This window comes from Hyperoodon ampullatus (genome assembly GCF_949752795.1).
Source record: "Hyperoodon ampullatus genome assembly, chromosome: X".
Taxonomy (NCBI): domain Eukaryota; kingdom Metazoa; phylum Chordata; class Mammalia; order Artiodactyla; family Ziphiidae; genus Hyperoodon; species Hyperoodon ampullatus.
This window is the reverse complement of record NC_136913.1, coordinates 64,012,767-64,038,319: the sequence shown is the minus strand read 5'-3', so window position 1 is coordinate 64,038,319 and position 25,553 is coordinate 64,012,767. Positions and strand designations below refer to the sequence as shown.

At 38.9% G+C, this 25,553-nt stretch overlaps 1 protein-coding gene across 3 annotated transcripts in view; it reads left to right on the top strand.

Annotated features, from left to right (window-relative positions):
* Window positions 1-25,553, top strand: part of ABCB7 (ATP binding cassette subfamily B member 7) — a gene marked incomplete at both ends in the record, with an annotated part of 147,162 nt that overhangs the window by 39,453 nt on the left and 82,156 nt on the right. For 2 of the 3 annotated variants that reach the window (XM_079727706.1, XM_079727704.1), the window contains one exon: window positions 23,724-23,801. The exons of the other annotated variant lie outside the window; for it this stretch is intronic. In XM_079727706.1, coding sequence (XP_079583832.1) covers window positions 23,724-23,801 — 78 coding nt within the window. The remainder of the gene's footprint in view (window positions 1-23,723; window positions 23,802-25,553) is intronic. 3 annotated transcript variants of the gene reach the window in all.

Sequence of the window (25,553 nt, the reverse complement as noted above, 5' to 3'; positions counted from 1 at the left end):
CTTTTTGCACCCAGTCTAACCTGTTGAAAACTCTGATGCCTTTTTATTCGTTTTTTTTAAACACCTTTATTGGAGTATAATTGCTTTACAATGGTGTGTTAGTTTCTGCTTTATAACAAAGTGAATCAGTTATACATATACATGTGTCCCCATATCTCTTCCCTCTTGCATCTCCCTCCCTCCCACCCTCCCTATCCCACCACTCTAGGTGGTCACAAAGCACCGAGCTAGTCTGCCTGTGCTGTGCGGCTGCTTCCCACTAGCTATCTATTTTACGTTTGGTAGTGTACATATGTCCATGCCACTCTATCACTTTGCCCCAGCTTACCCTTACCCCTCCCTGTGTCCTCAAGTCCATTCTCTACTAGGTCTGCATCTTTATTCCCGTCTTGCCACACGTTCTTCATGACCATTTTTGTTTTAGACTTCATATATATGTGTCAGCATATGGTATTTGTTTTTCTCTTTCTGACTTACTTCACTCTATAGGACAGTCTCTAGGTCCATCCACCTCACTACAAAGAACTCAGTTTCGTTCCTTTCTATGGCTGAGTAATATTCCATTGTATATATGTGCCACATCTTCTTTATCCATTCATCTGTCGATGGACATTTAGGTTGCTTCCATGTCCTGGCTATGGTAAATAGTGCTGCACTGAACATTTTGGTACATGACACTTTTTGAATTATGATTTTCTCAGGCTATATGCCCAGTAGTGGAATTGCTGGGTGGTATGGTAGTTCTGTTTTTAGTTTTTTAAGGAACGTCCATACTGTTCTTCATAGCAGCTGTATCAATTTACATTCCCACCAACAGTGCAGGAGGGTTCCCTTTTCTTCACACCCTCTCCAGCATTTATATTTTGTGATGAAAGCCATTCTGACTGGTGTGAGATGATATCTCATTGTAGTTTTGATTTGAATTTCTCTAATAATTAATGATGTTGAGCATTCTTTCATGTGTCTGTTGGCAATCTGTGTATTTTCTTTGGAGAAATGTCTATTTAGGTCTTCTGCCCATTTTTGGATTGGGTTGTTTGGTTTTTTGACATTGAGCTGCATGAGCTGCTTGTAAATTTTGGAGATTAATCCTTTGTCAGTTGCTTCACTTGCAAATATTTTCTCCCATTCTGAGGGTTGTCTTTTTGTCTTGTGTATGGTTTCCTTTGCTGTGCAAAAGCTTTTAAGTTTCATTAGGTCCCATTTGTTTACTTTTGTTTCCATTTCTGTAGGAGGTGGGTCAAAAAGCATCTTGTGATTTACATCATATAGTGTTCTGCCTATCTTTTCCTCTAAGAGTTTGATGGTGTCTGGCCTTACATTTAGGTCTTTAATCCATTTTGAGTATATTTTTCTGTATGGTGTTAGGGAGTGTTCTAATTTCATTCTTTTACATGTAGCTGTCCAGTTTTCACAGCACCACTTATTGAACAGGCTGTCTTTTTTCCACTGTATATTCTTGTCTCCTTTGTCAAAGGTAAGCTGACCATATGTGTGTGGGTTTATCTCTGGCCTTTCTATCCTGTTCCATTGATCTGTAGTTCTTTCTCTGTGCCAGTACCATACTGTCTTGATTACTGTAGCTTTGTAGTGTAGTCTGAAGTCACAGAACCTGATTCCTCCACCTTCGTTTTTCTTTCTCAAGATTGCTTTGGCTATTCGGGGTCTTTTGTGTTTCCATACAAATTGTGAAATTTTTTGTTCTAGTTCTGTGAAAAATGACAGTGGCAGTTTGTTAGGGATTGCACTGAATCTGTAGATTGCTTTGGGTAGTAGAGTCATTTTCACAGTGTTGATTCTTCCAGTCCAAGAACATGGTATGGTATATCTCCCCATCTGTTTGTATCATCTTTAATTTCTTTCATCAGTGTCTTCTTTTTTCTTTTTCTTTTTCTTTTTTTTTTTTTTTTTTTTTTTTTTTGAGGGACGAGGGCCTCTCACTGCTGTGGCCTCTCCTGCCACGGAGCATAGGCTCTGGACGCACAGGCTTAGCGGCCATGGCTCATGGGCCCAGCCACTCCGCCGCATGTGGGATACTCCCGGACCGGGGCACAAGCCCGTGTCCCCTGCATTGGCAGGCATCTCATAGATTTTGGGTCATCGTGTCTCCATTGTCATTTGTTTCTAGGTATTTTTTGATTTCCACTTTGATTTTTTCAGTGTTCACTTGGTTATTAAGTAGTGTATTGTTTTGCCTCCATGTGTTTGCATTTTTTACAGATCTTTTCCTGTAATTGATATCTAGTCTTATAGCACTGTGGTCAGAAAAGATACTTGATATGATATCAATTTTCTTAAATTTACCAAGGCTTGATTTGTGACCCAAGATATGAGCTATACTGTAGAATCTTCCGTGAACACTTGAGAAGAAATTGTTTTCTGTTGTTTTTGGATGGAATGTCCTATAAATATCAATTAAATCCATTTTGTTTAATGTGTCATTTAAAGCTTGTGTTTCCTTATTGATTTTCATTTTGGATGATCTGTCCATTGGTGAAAGTGGGGTGTTAAAGTCCCCTACTATGATTGTGTTACTGTAGATTTCCCCTTTTATGGCTGTTAGTGTTTGCCTTATGTATTGAGGTGCTCCTATGTTGGGTGCATAAGTATTTACAATTGTTATATCTTCTTCTTGGGTTGAACCCTTGATCATTATGTAGTGTCATTCTTTGTCTGTTGTAATAGTCTTTGTTTTAAAATCTATTTTGTCTGATATGAGAATTGCTACTTCAGCTTTCTTTTGATTTCCATTTGCATGGGGTATCTTTTTTCATCCCCTCACTTTCAGTCTGTATGTGTCCCTAGGTCTGAAGTGAGTCTCTTGTAGACAGCATATATACAGGTCTTGTTTTTATATCCATTCAGGCAGTCTGTGTTTTGGTTGGAGCATTTAATCCATTTACATTTAAGGTAATTATTGCTATGTATGTTCCTATTACCATTTCCTTAATTTTTTCAGGTTTGTTATTGTAGGTCTTTTCCTTCTCTTGTGCTTCCTGCTTAGGGGAAGTTCCTTTAGCATTTGCTGTAAAGCTGGTTTGGTGGTGCTGAATTCTCTTAGCTTTTGCTTGTCTCTAAGGTTTTAATTTCTCCATGAAATCTTAATGAGATCCTTGCTGGGTAGAGTCATCTTGGTTGTAGATTTTTCTCCATCATCACTTTAAATATGTCCTGCCACTCCCTTCTGGCTTGCAGAGTTTCTGCTGAAAGATCAGCTGTTAACCTTATGGGGATTCCCTTGTGTGTTATTTGTTTTTTTTTTTTTCCCTTGCTGCTTTTAATGTTTGTTCTTTGTATTTAATTTTTGATAATTTGATTAATATGTGTCTTGGCATGTTTCTCCTTGGATTTATCCGGTATTTGACTCTCTGTGCTTCCGGGATTTGATTAACGATTTCTTTTCCCATATTACGGAAGTTTCAACTATAATCTCTTCAAATATTTTCTCAGTCCCTTTCTTTTCCTCTTCTTCTTCTAGGACTCCTATAATTGGAATGTTGGTGCATTTAATGTTGTCTCAGAGGTCTCTGAGACTGTCCTAAATTCTTTTCATTCTTTTTTCTTTATTTTGCTCTGCAGTAGTTATTTCCACTAGTTTTTCTTCCAGGTCACTTATCCGTTCTTCTGCCTCAGTTATTCTGCTATTAATTCCTTGTAGAGAATTTTTAATTTCACTTATTGTGTTGTTTGTTCATCATTGTTTGTTTGCTCTTAAGTTCTTCTAGGTCCTTGTTAAACGTTTCTTGTATTTTCTCCATTCTCTTTCCAAGATTTTGTATTACCTTTACTCTCATTATTCTGAATTGTTTTTCAGGTAGCCTGCCTATTTCCTCTTCATTTGTTAGGTGTGGTGGGTTTTTGCCTTTCTCCTTCATCTGCTGTGTGTTTTTTTGTCTTCCCATTGTGCTTTACTTACTGTGTTTGGGGTCTCCTTTTCGCAGGCTGCAGTTTCGTAGTTCCCGTTTTTGGTGTCTGTCCCCAGTAGCTAAGGCTGTTTCAGTGGGTTGTGTAGGCTTCCTGGTGGAGGGTACTAGTGCCTGTGTTTTGGTGGATGAGGCTGGATCTTGTCTTTCTGGTTGGCAGGTCCACGTCTGGTGGTGTGTTTTGGGGTGTCTGTGGCCTTATTATGATTTCAGGCAGCCTCTGTGTAATGTATGGGGTTGTGTTCCTGTCGTGCTAGTTGTTTGGCATAGGGTGTCCAGCACTGTAGCTTGCTGGTCGTTGAGTGGAGCTGGGTTTTGGCATTGAGATGGAGATCTTTGGGAGATTTTTGCCGTTTGATATTACATGGAGGTGGGTGGTCTCTTGTGGACCAGTGTCCTGATCTTGGCTCTCCCGCCTCAGAGGCACAATCCTGACGCCTGGCTGGAGCGCCAAGAACCTGTGCTGCACATGGCACAGAATAAAAGGGAAGAAAAAAAAGAAAGAATAAAATGAAATAAAATAAAATAAAGTAAAATAAAGTTATTAAAATAAAAAATAACTATTACAAAAAAAAATTTTTAGGTAAAAAAAAAAGGGACAGACAGAACCCTAGGACAAATGGTAAAAGCAAAGCTGTGCAGACAAAATCACACACAGAAGCATACACATACACACTCACAAAAAGAGAAAAAGGGAAAAAATATATATATCGTTGCTTCCAAAGTCCACCTCCTTAATTTGGGATGAATTGTTGTCTATTCCAGTATTCAACAGATGCAGGGTACATCAAGTTGATTGTGGAGATTTAATCCGCTGCTTCTGATGCTGCTGGGAGAGATTTCCCTTTGTCTTGTATGTTCACACAGCTCCCGCGTTCAGCTTTGGATTTCGACCGGCCTCTGTGTGTAGGTCGCCTGAGGGCATCTGTTCTTCCCTCAAACAGGACGGGGTTAAAGGAGCAGCTGATTCGGGGGCTCTGGCTCACTCAGGCCGGGGGTAGGGAGGGGTACGGATGCGGGGCGGGACGTTGCACCAGCCTGAGGCGCGCCGTGCATTCTCCCCGGGAAGTTGTCCCTGGATCCCAGGACCCTGGCAGTGGTGGGCTGCACAGGCTCCCGGGAGGTGAGGTGTTGATAGTGACCTGTGCTTGCACACAGGCTTGTCGGTTGCTGCAGCAGCAGCCTTAGCGTCTCATGCCTGTCTCTGGGGTCTGCTCTGATAGCCACGGCTCTCACCTGTCTCTGGAGCTCCTTTAAGCAGTGCTCTTAATCCCCTCTTCTCGCGCACCAGGAAACAAAGAGGCAAGAAACAGTCTCTTGTCTCTTAGGCAGCTCCAGATTTTTTCCCTGACTCCCTCCTGGCTAGCCGTGGCACACTAGCCCCCTTCAGGCTGTGTTCACACAGCCAATTCCAGTCCTCTCCCTGCGATCTGACTGAAGCCCGAGCCTCAGCTCCCAGCCCCCACTGCCCCGGTGGGTGAGCAGACAAGCCTCTCGGGCTGGTGAGCGCTGGTCGGCACTGATCCTCTGCGGGAATCTCTTTGCTTTGCCCTCCGCACCCCTGTTGCTGCACTCTCCTCCGTGGCTCCAAAGCTTCCCCCCTCCACCACCCGCAGTCTCCGCCCACGAAGGGGCTTCCTAGTGTGTGGAAACCTTTCCTCCTTCACAGCTCCCTCCCACTGGTGCAGGTCCCGTCCCTATCTTTTTGTCTCTGTGTTTTCTTTTTTCTTTTGCCCTACCCAGGTACGTGGGGAGTTTCTTGCCGTTTGGGAGGTCAGAGGTCTTCTGCCAGCATTCAGTAGGTGCTCTGTAGGAGTTGTTCCACAGGTAGATGTACTACTGATGTATTTGTGGGGAGGAAGGTGATCTCTGCATCTTACTCTTCCGCCAACTTGAAGCTTCTCCCTGATTCGTTTTGCTTTATGTTATTTGGGTTTTTTTGGATTCGTTTAGAATATGTTCTTTTAGTTTGATATTCCTAAGTTTGATAGTGAATATGACGAGATGGTAGTTTTTTATTTTTCCTTTTGGCACTCTGTGTACTCTTGTAATATGAGATCTTTCATCTTTAATCTTGGTGTACTTAACCTTATTTTTTAAAATATTTTTTTCTCAACATTTTATTTTTTCTTAGCATCATATTAAATAGATGTTAATATACTTTTATGTTTATTTATCTTTTGTTACATTAAAAATATAATATTGCTACTCTTTTAAAAATCCTTATTCTAGGATGTACCTCCTGCCCCAGACTCTTCCTTCCTAGACTTTTATTCTTTTTTTTTAACATCTTTATAGGAGTATAATTGCTTTACAGTGGTGTGTTAGTTTCTGCTGTATAACAAAGTAAATCAGCTATACATATACATTTAACCCCATTTCTCCTCCCTCTTGCATCTCCCTCCCACCCTCCCTATCCCACCCCTCTAGGTGGACACAAAGCACTGATCAGATCTCCCTGTGCCACACGGCTGTTTCCCACTAGCTGTGTGTTTTACATTTGGTAGTGTATATATGTCCATGCCACTGTCTCACTTTGTCCCAGCTTGCCCTTCTCCCTCCCCATGTCCTCAAGTCCATTCTCTACATCTGGGTCTTTATTCCTGTCCTGCCCCTAGGTTCTTCAGAACCTTTTTTTTTTGTTGTTTAGATTCCATATATGTGTGTTAGCATACAGTATTTGTTTTTCTCTTTCTGACTTGTTTCACTCTGTATGACAGTCTCTAGGTCCATCCACCTCACTGCAGATAACTCAGTTTCATGTCTTCTTATGGCTGAGTAATATTCCATTGTATATATGTGCCACATCTTCTTTATCCATTCATCTGTCGATGGACACTTAGGTTGCTTCCATATCCTGGCTATTATAAATAGTACTGCAATGAGCATTGTGGTACATGACTCTTTTTGAATTATGGTTTTCTCAGGATATATGCCCAGTAGTGGGATTGCTGGGTCATATGGTAGTTCTAGTTTTAGTTTTTTAATGAACCTCCATACTGTTAGACTTTTATTCTGTCTCCTGCTTGCCCCATTAGCTGTTGCTCCAGGCATGTGCAGGTAGTGTATGTACTTTATATACTTTATGTAGTTTATATACTTCCAACAAACAACACCGAACACAGCTCCATCCTGAAGAGAGTTCTGAACGTTGCAAAACGAGGTAAGCCCCTGAACCAGGTGTTCAGGAAGCTGCCAGATGAGTCAGAAGACACAATCACAATTCTTTGAGAACAAGGCTTACATTTCCCCCTCTGGTAGCAGCCAGCCATACCAGGAATGAGAGATACCATCTATCCCCATAGCTACCTCTGATCTGGGGAATGGGATATGAGAGGTGAGTATGCACAAATGTCGTAATGCTCTCTGCTGAAATTTAGCAATTTCTTTCCTCTTTATGTACTCCCTGGTTTTTATATGTTTTTTTATTAGATTCCAGAGTTCTAAAAATTGTTTTTGTCAGTTTTTTACAGCTTAATAATTGTTTTAGTGGAGGTACACTTTTTTGGAGTTTCATACTCTGCTGCTTTTGGTGATGTCACTGTTTGTATTTAACATCACAATTGCGTTGATACTTTTACCAAAAACAAACAAACAAACAAACAACACCACGTCTTCCTTGTTAATAACCGAAAAAATTAACCTAGGCATTTCAAGGTTATCAATCAGGAAGAGTAAAATCACTAGGTCCAGTGACATTGTTTGTATTGTTAGTATTGCTAATGTTAGAAATGTCCATCTCCATTCCACCATTTACTAGCTGTATGAACTTGAGCAAGGCAGCCTCTCTGAGCCTCAGTATCTAGTTTGTAAAATGGGAATAATAATAATAGTAGATACATTGTAGGATTGTAGTGAGAATGAAATAAGATAATGTTGTGTTGGGCAGAAGGCCAGCCAAATAATGATTGCTTAGTGAACGGTAACTGCTGTGGTTCCTACTAAAAATGATTATAGTATAGCTGCTTCTAATCCATGTTGCATCATAATGCAAAAATACCTTAGCAAACTAAGATCCAAATTAAAATATGAAAAGTGGATAAAATATTGATACTAAACTACCCTGGCCTTCAGTGAATCTGCTATTCTGTTCTGGGCTAAGCATCTCCAGAGATGAACTAAAATTGAATGGTATTTTTGGGTGGATGATGGTAGGAAGGCCGTCAAGATATATCTTACCTTTGCATTTGCCTTGCTGTGATATTTATGCCTGCATCTGTTAGCTTTAGACTATAAACTCCTAAAACGTGAGGAACACTTATTTAATTTTTTTGTTGTGTGCACTATGTAAGTTAAAAACCTTTTTATATTTCAACAGTGTGTCCAATTTGAGAAGGTTGATATGGCAATTTAGAGCAAGGTTTGTTTACTCTTGAAACATTCTTAGCGTGACTTTAAGGCTCTAGGTGCTTCTCTTGAAGGCATTTAGAAAAAATATACTGCTCATAAAATACTTCTAAGAGAGCTGTCAAGTTTCTTCCCAGGATTATTTGAAAACAACTGTTCTAGTCATTGTATGAATTATGGTCACCTTATGAATTTTCAAAGTGCAATTGAAAAGAAGAGTGGATATTTTTAGAAAAAAACCTTTGACAGGTTTTCAGGGCTCAAATAGATAAATGAGAGGCAGCAAAATTAAGACATTTTTGTGTATATATTTTTGAAGGGGCGCAATATCTTTTGAAAAGTTTCCTTTTGTTTTCATTTGAGAAATTAAGTCAATTGTTTTGGACAATAATTGTGTTACCAGAAATACACATTTGTGTTCTATATCTTGTCTCTGTTCAATAAGACCATGAGGAGATAATGGAGTAGAGGTTAGCAGCCTTCTCAGGTTTGAGTGCCATTAGCAGTACTAAACTAACAAAAAAAAGGCAGAAGAGAAAGAGAAATCTACGAACACATAAGAAGAGAGCAAAAGGGGGTAGCAAAGAGATAAAGAGGAGTTACCCATGTTGAGGGGAGTGGCACATTGCTATCAGCCTGAAATGTGCGTGTTTACCTACCTCTGGAGCAGAAATTAACTTATAGCATGCTAGAAAGAGACTATGGATAAGCCAAAAGGAATTTAAAATGCACAAAACCAAATACCTTCTTCAAAATACCTTTTCCATCTAGTGCTCAGCAGGAACTCATTAGGTATCATTTGTAAGCCCTGGAGTTGAGTTTATGTTTATATTAGTACTTTCAGTATGTACCTGTGTTAATAAGCAAATATTATGTCACATATTTCCTACCAAAGGACTGCCTGTTACTAGATTTTGTTGGAGTGCATATAAAGAAAGCTAAAGTATTTTGAATATGACCTGCATAGGTGAGCCTTGCAGAATGACCCAAGTAAATGAAAATCCTATCTTGTACGAGTTTAGGGTAATTTTCCAGGTAATTTGGTCATCAGTGGCAATCTGATACATCTGTAAAAGGCAACAAACATAAATGAGAGCATTTACAGAAAAGTATAACTAAACAAAGTGGCAGGTCTGCTACTGATTCAAATGGTCCAGCTATGGAACTTAAAGTTAGGAAATGTGCTTGAGAGTTTTCTTCTACGTCCATATTAGTAAACATAAAGACTGAAAGTTGAAACTGTAAAGTAGCAAAAAAAAAAATAGGTCCAATTCCACTTTCTCAACTTCTTTCACATTATCTCAGCATTCCAGCTGCAGTGTGAAATGTATGGTAATGTCTCCATTCTGTGCACAAACACAATAGGGCTAGGAATCTTAGAAGCACTGAGAGATTCATACCAATTTCGTAAAGTTCTAATAAACGAGCCCAGTGAAATAATTCACTATTAAATGTGTCTAAAATATGCCCTTGGTGAATTACTCTTAGTGTGATAAGGTTCTCTTTATGCGTTTTCCCCCAATATCATGATTTAAAATGAAATGGTTCTGAAAGATTTTTTTTTTTTTTTTTTTTTTTTTTTTGCTGTACGCGGGCCTCTCACAGTTGTGGCCTCTCCCGTTGCAGAGCACAGGCTCTGGACGCGCAGGCTCAGTGGCCATGGCTCATGGGCCCAGCTGCTCCACGGCATGTGGGATCTTCCCAGACCGGGGCATGAACCTGTGTCCCCTGCATCGGCAGGTGGACTCTCAACCACTGCGCCACCAGGGAAGCCCTCTGAAGGTTTTTGTTGTTGTTTTTCTTTCTTTTGTTTTTTTTTTTACATTTTTATTGGAGTATAATTGCTTTACAATGGTGTGTTAGTTTCCGCTTTATAACAAAGTGAATCAATTATACATACGTTCCCATATGTCTTCCCTCTTGCATCTCCGTCCCTCCCACCCTCCCTATCCCACCCCTCTAAGTGGTCACATCTCCGGGCTATTGTAAATAGAGCTACAATGAACATTTTGGTACATGACTCTTTTTGAATTATGGTTTTCTCAGGGTATATGCCCAGTAGTGGGATTGCTGGGTCATAAGGTAGTTCTATTTGTAGGTTTTTAAGGAACCTCCATACTGTTCTCCATAGTGGCTGTACCAATTCACATTCCCACCAGCAGTGCAAGAGTGTTCCCTTTTCTCCACACCCTCTCCAGCATTTATTGTTTCTAGACTTTTTGATGGTGGCCATTCTGACTGGTGTGAGATGATATCTCATTGTAGTTTTGATTTGCATTTCTCTCATGATTAATGATGTTGAGCATTCTTTCATGTGTTTGTTGGCAGTCTGTATATCTTCTTTGGAGAAATGTCTGTTTAGGTCTTCTGCCCATTTTTGGATTGGGTTGTTTGTTTTTTTGCTATTGAGCTGCATGAGCTGCTTATAAATTTTGGAGATTAATCCTTTGTCAGTTGCTTCATTTGCAAATATTTTCTCCCATTCTGAGGGTTTGTGGCACATATATACAATGGAATATTACTCAGCCATAAAAATAAACAAAATTGAGATATTTGTAATGAGGTGGATAGACCTAGAGACTGTCATACAGAGTGAAGTAAGTCAGAAAGAGAAAGACAAATACCGTATGCTAACATATATATATGGAATTTAAGAAAAAAAATGTCATGAAGAACCTAGGGGTAAGACAGGAATAAAGACACAGACCTACTAGAGAATGGACTTGAGGATATGGGGAGGGGGAAGGGTAAGCTGTGACAAAGCGAGAGAGAGGCATGGACATATATACACTACCAAACGTAAGGTAGATAGCTAGTGGGAAGCAGCCTAGCACAGGGAGATCAGATCGGTGCTTTGTGACTGCCTGGAGGGGTGGGATAGGGAGGGTGGGAGGGAGGGAGACGCAAGAGGGAAGGGATATGGGAACAGATGCATATGTATAACTGATTCACTTTGTTATAAAGCAGAAACTAATACACCATTGTGAAGCAATTATACTCCAATAAAGTTGTTAAAAAAAATCAGAAAAATAAGTGGTCACAAAGCACCGAGCTGATCTCCCTGTGCTATGCGGCTGCTTCCCACTAGCTGTCTGTTTTACATTTGGTAGTGTATATATGTCCATGCCACTCTCACTCTGTCACAGCCTCTCCCTCCCCCTCCCCATATCTCCAAGTCCACTCTCCAGTAGGTCTGTGTCTTTATTCTCATCCCACCCCTAGGTTCTTCATGACATGTTTTTTTCTTAAATTCCATATATATGTGTTAGCATACGGTATTTGTCTTTCTTTCTGACTTACTTCACTCTGTATGACAAACTCTAGGTCCATCCACCTCCTTTCTTTTTTAATACTTTTTAACATTGTCATTAGTTTTTATTGCCCTGAATTTGGCAAATGCCTTGTAATTCTTTGTTACTTTATTATCAAACAGCATGGAATTTCACACCACTTAGATGAAACATATGAAGCAGAGCACAGGTTTCATGATGACAAAAATGTGATGATAAATGAGTTTCTTATATGAATGGGGAACAAGGTCTAAACTTTCTTCACAGAAATTGCCTAAACAAACATAAAAATTATGAAGAGTTTTTGCACAAACTGCTAAATAGGCCTTGCTGCTGGTGTTATGCCCTCAGAGATGTAAAAATTTGGTAGATTAAAGGAAAACTGGTTGAGGAGGGGGGGAATTCTGTGGATAATTTTTGTTCATGAGTTGATTTTCTGTGATGGTGATGGTGGTGATTTTTTTGTGGAGGTGTTTTGTTTTGCTGTGGCGTTCTCTGAATCCTTAGAGGCTGCAGGGATTTTAGAAATCATCCAGAGCAGGAGGTGGCTGTAGGGAATTTTAGAAATCATCTAGAGCAGGAATCAGCAGTCTGTGGCCATTGAGCCAAATTCAGTATGCCACCTATGTTTGCAAGGCCTCTGTGCTAAGAATTTTTTTACATTTGTTAATGGTTGGGAAAACAATCAAAAGAAGAATTTTTTTTTGTGACAGATGACAGTATGAAATTCAAATTTTAGTGTCTGTAAATAAAGGGTTTTTTTTGTTTGTTTGTTTGTTTTGTGGTACACGGGCCTCTCACTGTTGTGGCCTCTCCCGTTACGGAGCACAGGCTCCGGACGCGCAGGCTCAGCGGCGATGGCTCATGGGCCTAGCCGCTCCGTGGCATGTGGGATCTTCTCGGGCTGGGGCACGAACCCGTGTCCCCTGCATCAGCAGGCAGACTCTCAACCACTGCGCCACCAGGGAAGCCCTGTAAATAAAGTTCTATTTGAGCACAGCCACACTCATTCGTGTGGCACAAAAACAGCTGTGGCTGTTTTTGTGCCACAGTGACAGAGTTGAGTAGTTGTGACACAGATTATATGCCTGCAAACTCTAAATTATTTGCTTTCTGGCCCTTTAGAGAAAAAAAATTGCCAATCCCTGTTCTGGAGGCATCAAATTTTGTAGCAATGTAGTTCAACCTGATGGTTTTGTAGTTTAATGAATGAATACTTAGGTGATGCGAGCTGCCCAACATCCTTAAGCTATTTATTCATTTATTCATTCATTCAACACACATTTATTGAATATCTAACACAATTAAAGAAATCCTTTTATCCTTCAACTTACAGTTGAGAAGTATAATTTCAAAACCTAAGAAGTCAGTCTAACGTTTTCTCTCCTCTCCCTCTCCCCCTCTTACCCCTCAGGTCCCCCACCCACCTCACCCCTTACTTCCTCTCCTTTTCTCCATACCCCTCCCCCCCACAGCTAGTTTCTAAGAAGTTGGGAAGAAAACCAAGTTTAAATAACATTTATTTCAGACTTTTAAACTTTTAAAGTAAGTTAAATGTAATTTTAAATTATAAGTTTCTCTTTAAAAATGTATCAAGAGGGGACTTCCCTGGTGGCGCAGTGGTTGAGAGTCCGCCTGCCGATGCAGGGGTCGCGGGTTCGTGCCCCGGTCTGGGAGGATCCCACATGCTGCGGAGCGGCTAGGTCTGTGAGCCATGGCCGCTGAGCCTGCGCGTCCGGAGCCTGTGCTCCGCAACGGGAGAGGCCACAACAGTGAGAGGCCCGCGTACCGCAAAAAAAAAAAATAATAAATATATATATATATATATATATATATATATATATATATATAATAAAAATGTATCAAGAGCTTAATTTTAAATGTTTTAGGTTTATAATGATCAGATGATAACAATATTCATGCATGACTTGTTTGATACTGTTAAGCATTACATGCATCATGGATGGATAATTGTAAACTTAGTTCTGTTTCCAAAGCCTCAGGAATGCAGAATATATAATTGACTGCAAAATCTCTGATGGGTTGACAATTTATAAATTGCTCTTTAATCTCTGTTTATTATTAGGTAATTCTTCAAGTGTCATAAACACTGAACATAACTTGTATTATGAAAGCTAACTGTTCTAAAAAAGGATGCAATCATATTTAGTAATCACTAAAGAGTTATTTAGTAGGATTATTTTTAGTAAAATTGAATTTTTACCTTAAAGGAAAAATGCAATTGTAATGGAATAGGTTTTGATTTTATTAGTCTCCGATGCTTGAATCTTAGTCTCATTTACGTGGAGGTAGTTCTGTCTGCTAGTTTGATGGTTTTAGTGCTGATAAAATTTTTGTAAATAGTAATTTAATGTTTACACAGAGCAAGATATTGTGCCTATGCAATTGTCTGTCGAGGATTAATATTTTTATTAATTAGTGGACAGGTAGTTCTGTTCTAGATAAGAGCATACATTATTATGCTTGGATGCCACAGATGACTTTTAGGTTCTTCCAGAATTTCTTCTTTTTTTAGGTAAAATAAACATGACTCTCCAGTGTTTTAACTTACATGCCTCTTCAAATGGACTGGCAGATTGTCATTTTCAGAATACTGCATTTGTATGGTATCTGAACAGTAGTCATGTCTGTTATTTTCAGTAATATATGTTTTATTTCTGTGTGTGTCTTTGGAAGGATGATGTTATAAATAAATTCAGAGGCTAGATTTATTGAAGAAATAAACACAAGCTTCTCAGTTAAGATTTTTAAAATCCAATTAATAACTGCAGCATTTTCATTTTATTCCATAAAAATCACAGAATTTTTGGGAGCCGGAGGAAGATGGCGGAAGAGTAAGACACGGAGATCACCTTCCTCCCCACAGATACATCAGAAATTCATCTACACGTGGAACAACTCCAACAGAACACCTACTGAACGCTGACAGAAGACCTCAGACCCCCCAAAAGGCAAGAAACTCCCCACATACCTGGGTAGGTCAAAAGAAAAAAAGAATAAACAGAGACAATAGGATATGGACGGGACCTGCACCAGTGGGAGGGAGCCGTGAAGGAGGGAAGGTTTCTACACACTACAAGCCCCTTCGAGGGCGGAGACTGCAGGTGGCGGAGGGGGAAAGCTTCGGAGTACCGGAGGAGAGCACAGCAACAAGGGTGTGGAGGGCAAAGCAGAGAGATTTTGGCACAGAGGATCGGTGCCCTCAGGCACACACCAGCCCGAGAGACTTGTCTGCTCGGCCGCCAGAGCGGGCGGGGCTGGGAGCTGAGGCTCGGGTATCGGCTTTCAGTCGGAGCGCAGGGAGAGGTCTGGGGCTGGCGGCAGGAAGAGACCCTGAAGGGGTTAGTGCTAGCCCGGAGGGAGTCCGGGGAAAGGGTCTGGAGCTACCGGAGAGGCAAGAGACTTTTTTCCCTTTTGTTGCCTGGTGCGCGAGGAGAGGGCATTCCCCTCCCTCCCCTCTGCCTGAGTGAGCCAGAGCCCCCGAATCAGCGGCTCCTTTAAACCCGTCCTGTCTGAGCGAAGAACGGACGCCCTCCGGCGACCTACGCGCAGAGGCGGGGCCAGGTCCAAGGCTGAGACCCGGGAGCTGTGAGAGCAGAGACAGGGAAATCTGTCTGTGCAGCCTCCGAGGCAGCGGATTAAAGCTCCACGGTCCATTTGATGTGCCCTGCGTCTGTGGAGTGCATGAATGGACAGCGAATCATCCCAAATTGAGGAAGTGGACCTTGAGGACAAGATTTAAGACTTTCCCCCCCTTTTTTTCCCTCTTTTTACAAGGAATTATCTCAAATTAAGGAGGTGGACTTAGCAAGATTTCAGACTTTTCGCCCTTTTCCTCTTTTTACAACGAATTATCCCAAATCGAGGAGGTGGACTTGGAGAGCAAGATTTTTGATTTTTCCCCCTGCTCTCTTTTTGTGAATGTGTATGTGTAATCTTCTGTGTAAGATTCTCTCTGTATAGCTTTGCTTCCACCATATGTCCCAGGGTTCTTTCGGTCCGTGTTTTTTTTCAATAATTACTTTTTAATTTTAATAACGCTACTATATTTCATACTTTATTCTATTTTACTTTACCTGCTCTTTCTTTTTTTCCTCCCTTCCCTTCCTCCCTCCCTCCCTCCGCTCCTCCTTTCCTTCTTTCTTTTTCTTTCCTCCATCCCTCCCTCCCTCCCACCCTTCTTCTTTCCACTTTCTTTTTCTTTCCTTCCTCCCTCCCTCCCTCCCTCCTGTCTTTCTTTCTTTCTTTCCTTCCTCCCTCCCTCCCTCTCTTCTTCCATTCACTCTTCCTTTTGCTTTCATTCCTCCCTCCCTCCCTCCTTTCTTTCCTTTCTTTCCATCCTTCCTCCCTCCCTCCTTTCTTTCTTTCTTCCTTCCTTACTTCCCTTCTTCCTTTCTTTCAATCTCTCTTTCTTTCTTCTACTAATTATTTCTTTCTACTTTTTCTCACTGTTATTCTGAGCCGGGTGGATGAAAGGCTCTTGGTGCTGCAGCCAGGAGTTAGTGCTGTGCCTCTGAAGTGGGAGAGCCAACTTCAGGACACGGGTCCACAAGAGACCTCCCAGCTCCACATAATATCAAGCAGCGAAAATCTCCCAGGAATCTCCATCTCAACACCAGCACCCAGCTTCAGTCAACGACCAGCAAGCTACAGTGCTGGTCACCCTATGCCAAGCAACTAGCAAGGCAGGAACACAACCCCACCCATTAGCAGAGAGGATACCTAAAAACATAATAAGGCCACAGGCACCCCAAAACACACCACCAGACGTGGACCTGTCCACCAGAAAGACAAGATCGAGCTTCAACCACCAGAACACAGGCATTAGTCCCCCCCACCAGGAAGCCTACACAACCTACTGAAACAACCTTAGCCACGGGGGACAGACACCAAAAACAACGGGAACTACGAATCTGCAGCCTGCAAAAAGGAGACCCCAAACACAGTAACATAAGCAAAATGAGAAAGCAGAAAAACACACAGCAGGTGAAGGAGCAAGATAAAAACCTACCAGACCTAACAAATGAAGAGGTAATAGGCAGTCTACCTGAAAAAGAATTCAGAATAATGATAGTAAAGCTGATCCAAGATTCTATTTCCCAGATCCAAAATCTTGGAAATAGAATAGACAATATGCAAGAAACAGTTAACAAGGACCTAGAAGAACTAAAGATGAATCAAGCATCGATTAAAAACACAATAAATGAAATGAAAAATACTCTAGATGGGATCAATAGCAGAATAACTGAGGCAGAAGAACGGATAAGTGAAGTGGAAGATAAAATAGTGGAAATAACTGATGCAGAGAAAAATAAAGAAAAAAGAATGAAAAGAACAGAGGACAGTCTCAGAGACCTCTGGGACAACATTAAACGCACCAACATTCGAATTATAGGGGTTCCAGAAGAAGAAGAGAAAAAGAAAGGGACTGAGAAAATATTTGAAGAGATTATAGTTGAAAACTTCCCTAATATGGGAAAGGAAATAGTTAATCAAGTCCAGGAGGCACAGAGAGTCCCATACAGAATAAATCCAAGAAGAAATACGCCAAGACACATATTAATCAAACTGTCAAAAATTAAACACAAAGAAATCATATTAAAAGCAGCAAGGGAAAAACAACAAATAACACACAAGGGAATCCCCATCAGGTTAACAGCTGATCTCTCAGCAGAAACTCTACAAGCCAGAAGGGAGTGGCAGGACATAATTAAAGTGATGAAGGAGAGAAACCTGCAACCAAGATTACTCTACCCAGCAAGGATCTCATTCAGATTTGATGGAGAAATTAAAACCTTTAAAGACAAGCAAAAGCTGAGAGAGTTCAGCACCACCAAACCAGCTTTACAACAAATGCTAAAGGAACTTCTCTAGGCAAGAAACACAACAGAAGGACTATACCTACAATAACGAACCCAAAGCCATTAAGGAAATGGGAATAGGAACATACATATCAATAATTACCTTAAATGTAAATGGACTAAATGCTCCCACCAAAAGACACAGAGTGGCTGAATGGATACAAAAACAAGACCCATATATATGCTGTCTACAAGAGACCCACTTCAGACCTAGAGACACATACAGATTGAAAGTAAGGGGATGGAAAAAGATATTCCATGAAAATGGAAATCAAAAGAAAGCTGGAGTAGCAATTCTTATATCAGACAAAATAGACTTTAAAATAAAGACTATTAGAAGAGACAAAGAAGGACACTACATAACGATAAAGGGATCGATCCAAGAAGAAGATATAACAATTGTAAATATTTATGCACCCAACATAGGAGCACCTCAATACATAAGGCAAATACTAACAGCCATAAAAGGGGAAATCGACAGTAACACAATCATAGTAGGGGACTTTAACACCCCACTTTCACCAATGGACAGATCATCCAAAATGAAAATAAATAAGGAAGCACAAGCTTTAAATGATACATTAAACAAGATGGACTTAATTGATATTTATAGGACATTCCACCCAAAAACAACAGAATACACATTTTTCTCAAGTGCTCATGGAACATTCTCCAGGATAGATCATATCTTGGGTCACAAATCAAGCCTTGGTAAATTTAAGAAAATTGAAATTGTATCAAGTATCTTTTCCGACCACAATGCTATGAGACTAGACATCAATTACAGGAAAAGATCTGTAAAAAATACAAACACATGGAGGCTAAACAATACACTGCTCAATAATGAAGTGATCACTGAAGAAATCAAAGAGGAAATTAAGAAATACTTAGAAACAAATGACAATGGAGACACGACGACCCAAAACCTATGGGACGCAGCAAAAGCAGTTCTAAGGGGGAAGTTTATAGCAATACAATCCCACCTTAAGAAACAGGAAACATTTCGAGTAAACAACCTGACCCTGCACCTAAAGCAATTAGAGAAAGAAGAACAAAAAAACCCCAAAGTTAGCAGAAGGAAAGAAATCATAAAGATCAGATCAGAAATAAATGAAAAAGAAATGAAGGAAACGATAGCAAAGATCAACCAAACTAAAAGCTGGTTCTTTGAGAAGATAAACAAAATTGACAAACCATTAGCCAGACTCATCAAGAAAAGAAGGGAGAAGACTCAAATCAGTAGAATTAGAAATGAAAAAGGAGAAGTAACAACTGACACTGCAGAAATACAAAAGATCATGAGAGATTACTATAAGCAACTCTATGCCAATAAAATGGACAACCTGGAAGAAATGGACAAATTCTTAGAAATGCACAACCTACCAAGACTGACTCAGGAAGAAATAGAAAATATGAATAGACCAATCACAAGCACTGAAATTGAAACTGTGATTAAAAATCTTTCATCAAACAAAAGCCCAGGACCAGATGGCTTCACAGGCGAATTCTATCAAACATTTAGAGAAGAGCTAACACCCATCCTTCTCAAACTCTTCCAAACAATATCAGAGGAAGGAACACTCCCAAACTCATTCTACGAGGCCACCATCACCTTGATACCAAAACCAGGCAAGGATGTCACAAAGAAAGAAAACTACAGGCCAATATCACTGATGAACATAGATGCAAAAATCCTCAACAAAATACTAGCAAACAGAATCCAACAGCACATTAAAAGGATCATACACCATGATCAAGTGGGGTTTATTCCAGGAATGCAAGGATTCTTCAATATACGCAAATCAATCAATGTGATACACCATATTAACAAGTTGAAGGAGAAAAACCATATGATCATCTCAATAGATGCAGAGAAAGCTTTCGACAAAATTCAACACCCATTTATGATAAAAACCCTGCAGAAAGTAGGCATAGAGGGAACTTTCCTCAACATAATAAAGGCCATATATGACAAACCCACAGCCAACATTGTCCTCAATGGTGAAAAACTGAAACCATTTCCACTAAGATCAGGAACAAGACAAGGCTGCCCACTCTCACCACTCTTATTCAACATAGTTTTGGAAGTTTTAGCCACAGCAATCAGAGAAGAAAAGGAAATAAAAGGAATCCAAATTGGAAAAGAAGAAGTAAAGCTGTCACTGTTTGCAGATGACATGATACTATACATAGAGAATCCTAAAGATGCTACCGAAAAACTACTAGAGCTAATCAATGAATTTGGTAAAGTAGCAGGATACAAAATTAATGCACAGAAATCTCTGGCATTCCTGTACACTAATGATGAAAAATCTGAAAATGAAATCAAGAAAACACTCCCATTTACCATTGCAACAAAAAGAATAAAATATCTAGGAATAAACCTACCTAAGGAGACAAAAGACCTGTATGCAGAAAATTATAAGACACTGATGAAAGAAATTAAAGATGATATAAATAGATGGAGAGATATACCATGCTCCTGGATTGGAAGAATCAATATTGTGAAAATGACTCTACTACCCAAAGCAATCTACAGATTCAATGCAATCCCTATCAAACTACCACTGGCATTTTTCACAGAAGTAGAACAAAAAATTTCAAAATTTGTTTGGAAAAACAAAAGACCCCGAATAGCCAAAGCAATCTTGAGAACGAAAAACGGAGCTGGAGGAATCAGGCTCCCTGACTTCAGACTATACTACAAAGCTACAGTAATTAAGACAGTGTGGTACTGGCATAAAAACAGAAAGATAGATCAGTGGATCAGGATAGAAAGCCCAGAGATAAACCCACGCACATATGGCCAACTTATCTTTGATAAAGGAGGCAGGAATGTACAGTGGAGAAAGGACAGCCTCTTCAATAAGTGGTGCTGGGAAAACTGGACACGGACATGTAAAAGTATGAGATTAGATCATTCCCTAACACCATACACAAAAATAAGCTCAAAATGGATTAAAGACCTAAATGTAAGGCCAGACACCATCAAACTCTTAGAGGAAAACATAAGTAGAACACTCTATGACATAAATCACAGCAAGATCCTTTTGGACCCACCTCCTAGAGAAATGGAAATAAAAACAAAGATAAACAAATGGGACCTAATGAAACTTCAAAGCTTTTGCACAGCAAAGGAAACCATAAACAAGACCAAAAGACAACCCTCAGAATGGGAGAAAGTATTTGCAAATGAAGCAACTGACAAAGGATTAATCTCCAAAATTTATAAACAGCTCATGCAGCTCAATAGCAAAAAAACAAACAACCCAATCCAAAAATGGGCAGAAGACTTAAATAGGCATTTCTCCAAAGAAGATATACAGACTGCCAACAAACACATGAAAGAATGCTCAACATCATTAATCATTAGAGAAATGCAAATCAAAACTACAATGAGATATCATCTCACACCAGTCAGAATGGCCATCATCAAGAAATCTAGAAACAATAAATGCTGGAGAGGGTGTGGAGAAAAGGGAACACTCTTGCACTGCTGGTGGGAATGTGAATTGGTACAGCCACTATGGAGAACAGTATGGAGGTTCCTTAAAAAACTACAAATAGAACTACCATATGACCCAGCAATCCCACTACTAGGCATATACCCTGAGAAAACCATAATTCAAAAAGAGACATGTACCAAAATGTTCATTGCAGCTCTATTCACAATAGCCCGGAGCTGGAAACAACCTAAGTGTCCATCATCGGATGAATGGATAAAGAAGATGTGGCACATATATACAATGGAATATTACTCAGCCATAAAAAGGAACGAAACTGAGCTATTTGTAATGAGGTGGATAGACCTAGAGTCTGTCATACAGAGTGAAGTAAGTCAGAAAGAGAAAGACAAATACCGTATGCTAACACATATACATGGAATTTAAAAAAAAAAAATGTCATGAAGAACCTAGGGGTAAAATGGGAATAAAGACACAGACCTACTTGAGAATGGACTTGAGGATATGGGGAAGGGGAAGGGTAAGCTGTGACAAAGGGAAAGAGAGGCATGGACATATATACACTACCAAACGTAAGGTAGATAGATAGTGGGAAGCAGCCGCAGAGCACAGGGAGATCAGCTCGGTGCTTTGTGACCGCCTGGAGGGGTGGGATGGGGAGGGTGGGAGGGAGGGAGATGCATGAGGGAGGGGATGTGGGAACAGATGTATATGTATGACTGATTCACTTTGTTATAAAGCAGAAACTAATAAAAAAAAAAAAAGACATTCATGAAACGAAAAAAAAAAAAAAAATCACAGAATTTTAGAGTTGAAAGGGACCTTAGAGAGCATCTAGGCCAACCCTCTAATTTTAAAGTCAAGTTTCAAAGAATTAATCATCTTGTTTTCCCTTGTTGCCCTCTTCCATTTAAGTTTGTTGTTGTTGTTGTTGTTTTTGCTATAAACCCCTTCCTTTAGAGTTTTAAAAGTAGAGTTAATCCCTAACTTACAAATATATTGTGTTTCAGAAGTGTTTGTAAGTCTGTTGTTTAGAAGTCAGAACATTTTTCTCCATAGAAACAATATTTTAATTAGTGGTGGGACTAGCCCTCAAAAGGAGTTAACACATTATGTGACTGTTGTTTTTGTTTTTGCTTTTGCAATGAAAGATGTTTTAAATAATCAATGCTGATTTTCTCTGGGGAACAGGAAGGAGATTGCATTGTAGAGGAGCATGTCAGGGGCTTTCTTTTTATCTGTTATTTCTTAGGTGGGGTAGTGAATACATACTGTGTTCATTATATTGTTTTCTGAACTTTTTATATGCCTGATATAGTTCATAATTTTACCATGCTATCTTAGTAATAGAAGTTCTGTTTGAGTGTGAACATTTAAAAATTATTTATCTTGAATCCTGATGCATAATGGAAACATGGTTTGATTAGAGAAGGATAAAGAGATAGCTAGAAATTTTGAAGGGGTTTTATGAGTACTTTCAAGTGCTTAGATTTTTTGATAAATTATCTTTATTTTGACCAATATCATTTTAGAAAGTATGTTTATGCTGTTAATTTAAGTGTGTCACCAACATTTATCTTTTACCTATTGGCCATATATAGGCAACGTTTCGAGAGAGAATAAAGCCAGGTGGATAGTCATTGTGAGATAACTGGGTAAATTTTGAAAGGCAAAGAAGATTAAATTGCATATGCATGTGCAGACATATGCGAGATCTTGCTTGAAATATAGTTACTTGAACTGGGGGCTTATGAAAAATAGGAAAATGAGGGAGTAAAGTTTGTATGAGGTCTGAGTAGGGTGAAAGGCAGTGAGGAAAACAATTGAGTTAAGCACCAGAAAGGTATCATTGACAGTAGAAGGCTTATAGAGGTTTGAGGGTACATGGCATGTTGTAGGAGCTTGGGTTTGGCAAGACAGTGTGCAAATAGCTATTAGTATTTTTGAAATTTTTATAATTGAGGGAATGCCTTATGTATTTACAAGTATACGTAAACAGAAACCACTACCATTCATTACATTCTAGAAAGCAACTGAGTTAATTTTCTCAGTAATTTGGTTAGCTTTTTTGTGTGTATGGAGGTTGTTTTTTGGTTGATTTAATTTTTGCTCTTTTGCAGTATACAACATTGACTTTTATATAATGACATTAATCCATTTGTACAACTCATGTATAGCTTAGGGAAAACCTAAGTACTACCTGCCTTTTGAGAGATTCTTGACCTAAGAAGCAAATTTTTCTTCACTAAATTGATGGTGCATTTTAGAAGGATGTGTGTCCATTCTACAGATGTCTATTTTTTATTCTGCTTTCTTTCAACTCTACTTCTGGAATATTATCAAGACAAAAAATTGGCCCAAGAATCCATCACCTGGTTACAAACCTTGGAGAAAGTGATCTTGTGACCAGTGCCTAAATTTAGCATTCACATTAAGACTAAAGAGGGAGCACACACAAGGTAGAACATAATAAAATACAGTAAAGAGAAGAGTGTTTGAAAAGAGCATAAAGCCATTTAAGAAAGAAATGGGGTTAAAGACTTCATCGGAGGCTTTCAGAAACAAAGAGAAACCTATAGAGAAAGAGGGCAAAAAGAAAGTACAATTTGACACTTTTAATGGGTAATATAATTTACTTTATATCTGGACCACACATTTTATTTTTTACCTTTTCAGGTATGTATTAGAAACATAACCATCTTTCTAATATTGGCTATGGTTTTACTTTTATGTATGTTTATGGACAATAAAAGAAATCTATGAACATTAACTGTCCACTCTGAAACTTCTTCCCTCATTTTTTTTTCTCTTCTGCAGGTCTCAGAGTCATTAAGACAAACCACATGGCAGAGGCTAGGAAAAGGCAATTCAAGACAGTTATTAGACGCTACAAGGGTAAGATGAAGCAGACACTTCTACATATAGCTAGGAAAAAGGTGTAAGCCCTTAGAGCATTTTCCAATTTATACTACATATTTTATATTTTCCAAATAATTTCCCTTTTTATTTTTTTTCTAAGTACTGGCAAGATGAATAAGAAGATATGTTTTTGCTACTGGAAATGGAGAAAGAAATCTTGATATTTTTCTACTCCTGAAGAAATCTGTCTGAATCTCTTGAGATCAATGCCAACTAGAGTAATGTTTTTAGAAAGCTTTTATAAATGTAATGGCAGCTTGTTGACGCTTAAATTTATCCTGGTAATTTGTATGTGATATATGGAATGCTGTACATTTTTCAAGTGATTAAAGTTTCTTTACCTTAGAAGATGTTCAAATATCAGAATATCAAGGGACCGTAAGCTTATTAGAGCCTGTGGGGTAAAGTCATGTGAGTTTACATGTTGATGAGGGTTATTTTTCATTGCTAATGTAAGTGAAAGACGCCTTTAAAAATTCTCAGTGCTTTAAAATGAGACAAATAAATCTCCAAGATAGAAAGACTAGAAAATTAGAAGACAGTCTAAGTCCTGAGTACTTCCTTTATTTTTTCTTTTTGATTAACAGTTATTTGCCATTAAGGTACAAAGCATTGTTCTAATTTATGCAGAAGCTGTAGAAATGAATTAGACTTTCCATTATTTAATTAAAGTTTTAAGTTAAGGTGCTCCATCTTCTCATTGTTTATAACACCACTGTATATTTGTATTTTAATCTTTTGCTGTGTTGAAGACCTCATTATCTTGTGTGTTATTTACTAGACCCCTTGATGTAACATTGCTCAGTCTTTTAGAGGGAAAAAAATGTCACAAAGTGACATTGTCACACTAAATATTACCTTTTGATGTTTTCCCTTTCAACATGCTTTAAGATTGTTGATCCAAAAATCAGTAACCCATTTATGGCAATTACTTTTTTGGGTCTCAACTGGTGAGAACAAGAAGGCACTTTTGCTTTCTGTAATTCCATTTTCATAGCTTGGTCCAGAGCTGATAACTCTTAGGATTCAGTATTGATACACGTTTGTGTTTGTAAAAAACTATGCCCTTGTTCATTAATTATTGATTATTATGACTACTGAAGAAGCATTATTATATCCATGTAGTTAAGTAATTTTTGAGGAAACACTTTAAAATTAGCAAGCCTAAATTTTAAGCCTAATCTTTACTATCTTTTCAACTATTATATTTTCTCAAATGATTTACTTTTTATATTTTTCTAACCTGAGCCGTAATCTAGGGCCTTTTAAAAAATTATAATAGGCAAGATATTTGCATATTTTCAAGACTAGTTGGAAAATTTATAGATAGCTTTGTTTTATAAGCTAATTCAACAAGCCCATGTACAAGACACTGTGGTATGGGCCATGGGAGATACAAGGATAAAAGAGACTGTCCCTAATCTTAAGAATTTACCATATAGTAGTAAAGACAAAACATGTATGCAGATTACTCTAGCATAAGATAGACTGTGAAGAAGTAAATTGTACTTTGTTTCTAAATATATATATTTGTAAGCCAGAATAATAAGAAAAAGAATCAGTTATGTAAGAACTATATTAAATTGTAAAGCAAAAATGTTATACACATGGAAAACAAGTGGGATAGAATTAATTAACTGTATTATATACTTGCCAATGTTAGAGTTACGGCCTACACAGTACCTTAGTAGCAAATGACGGTAAGAAAGCTGGTATAAGTCAAATAGA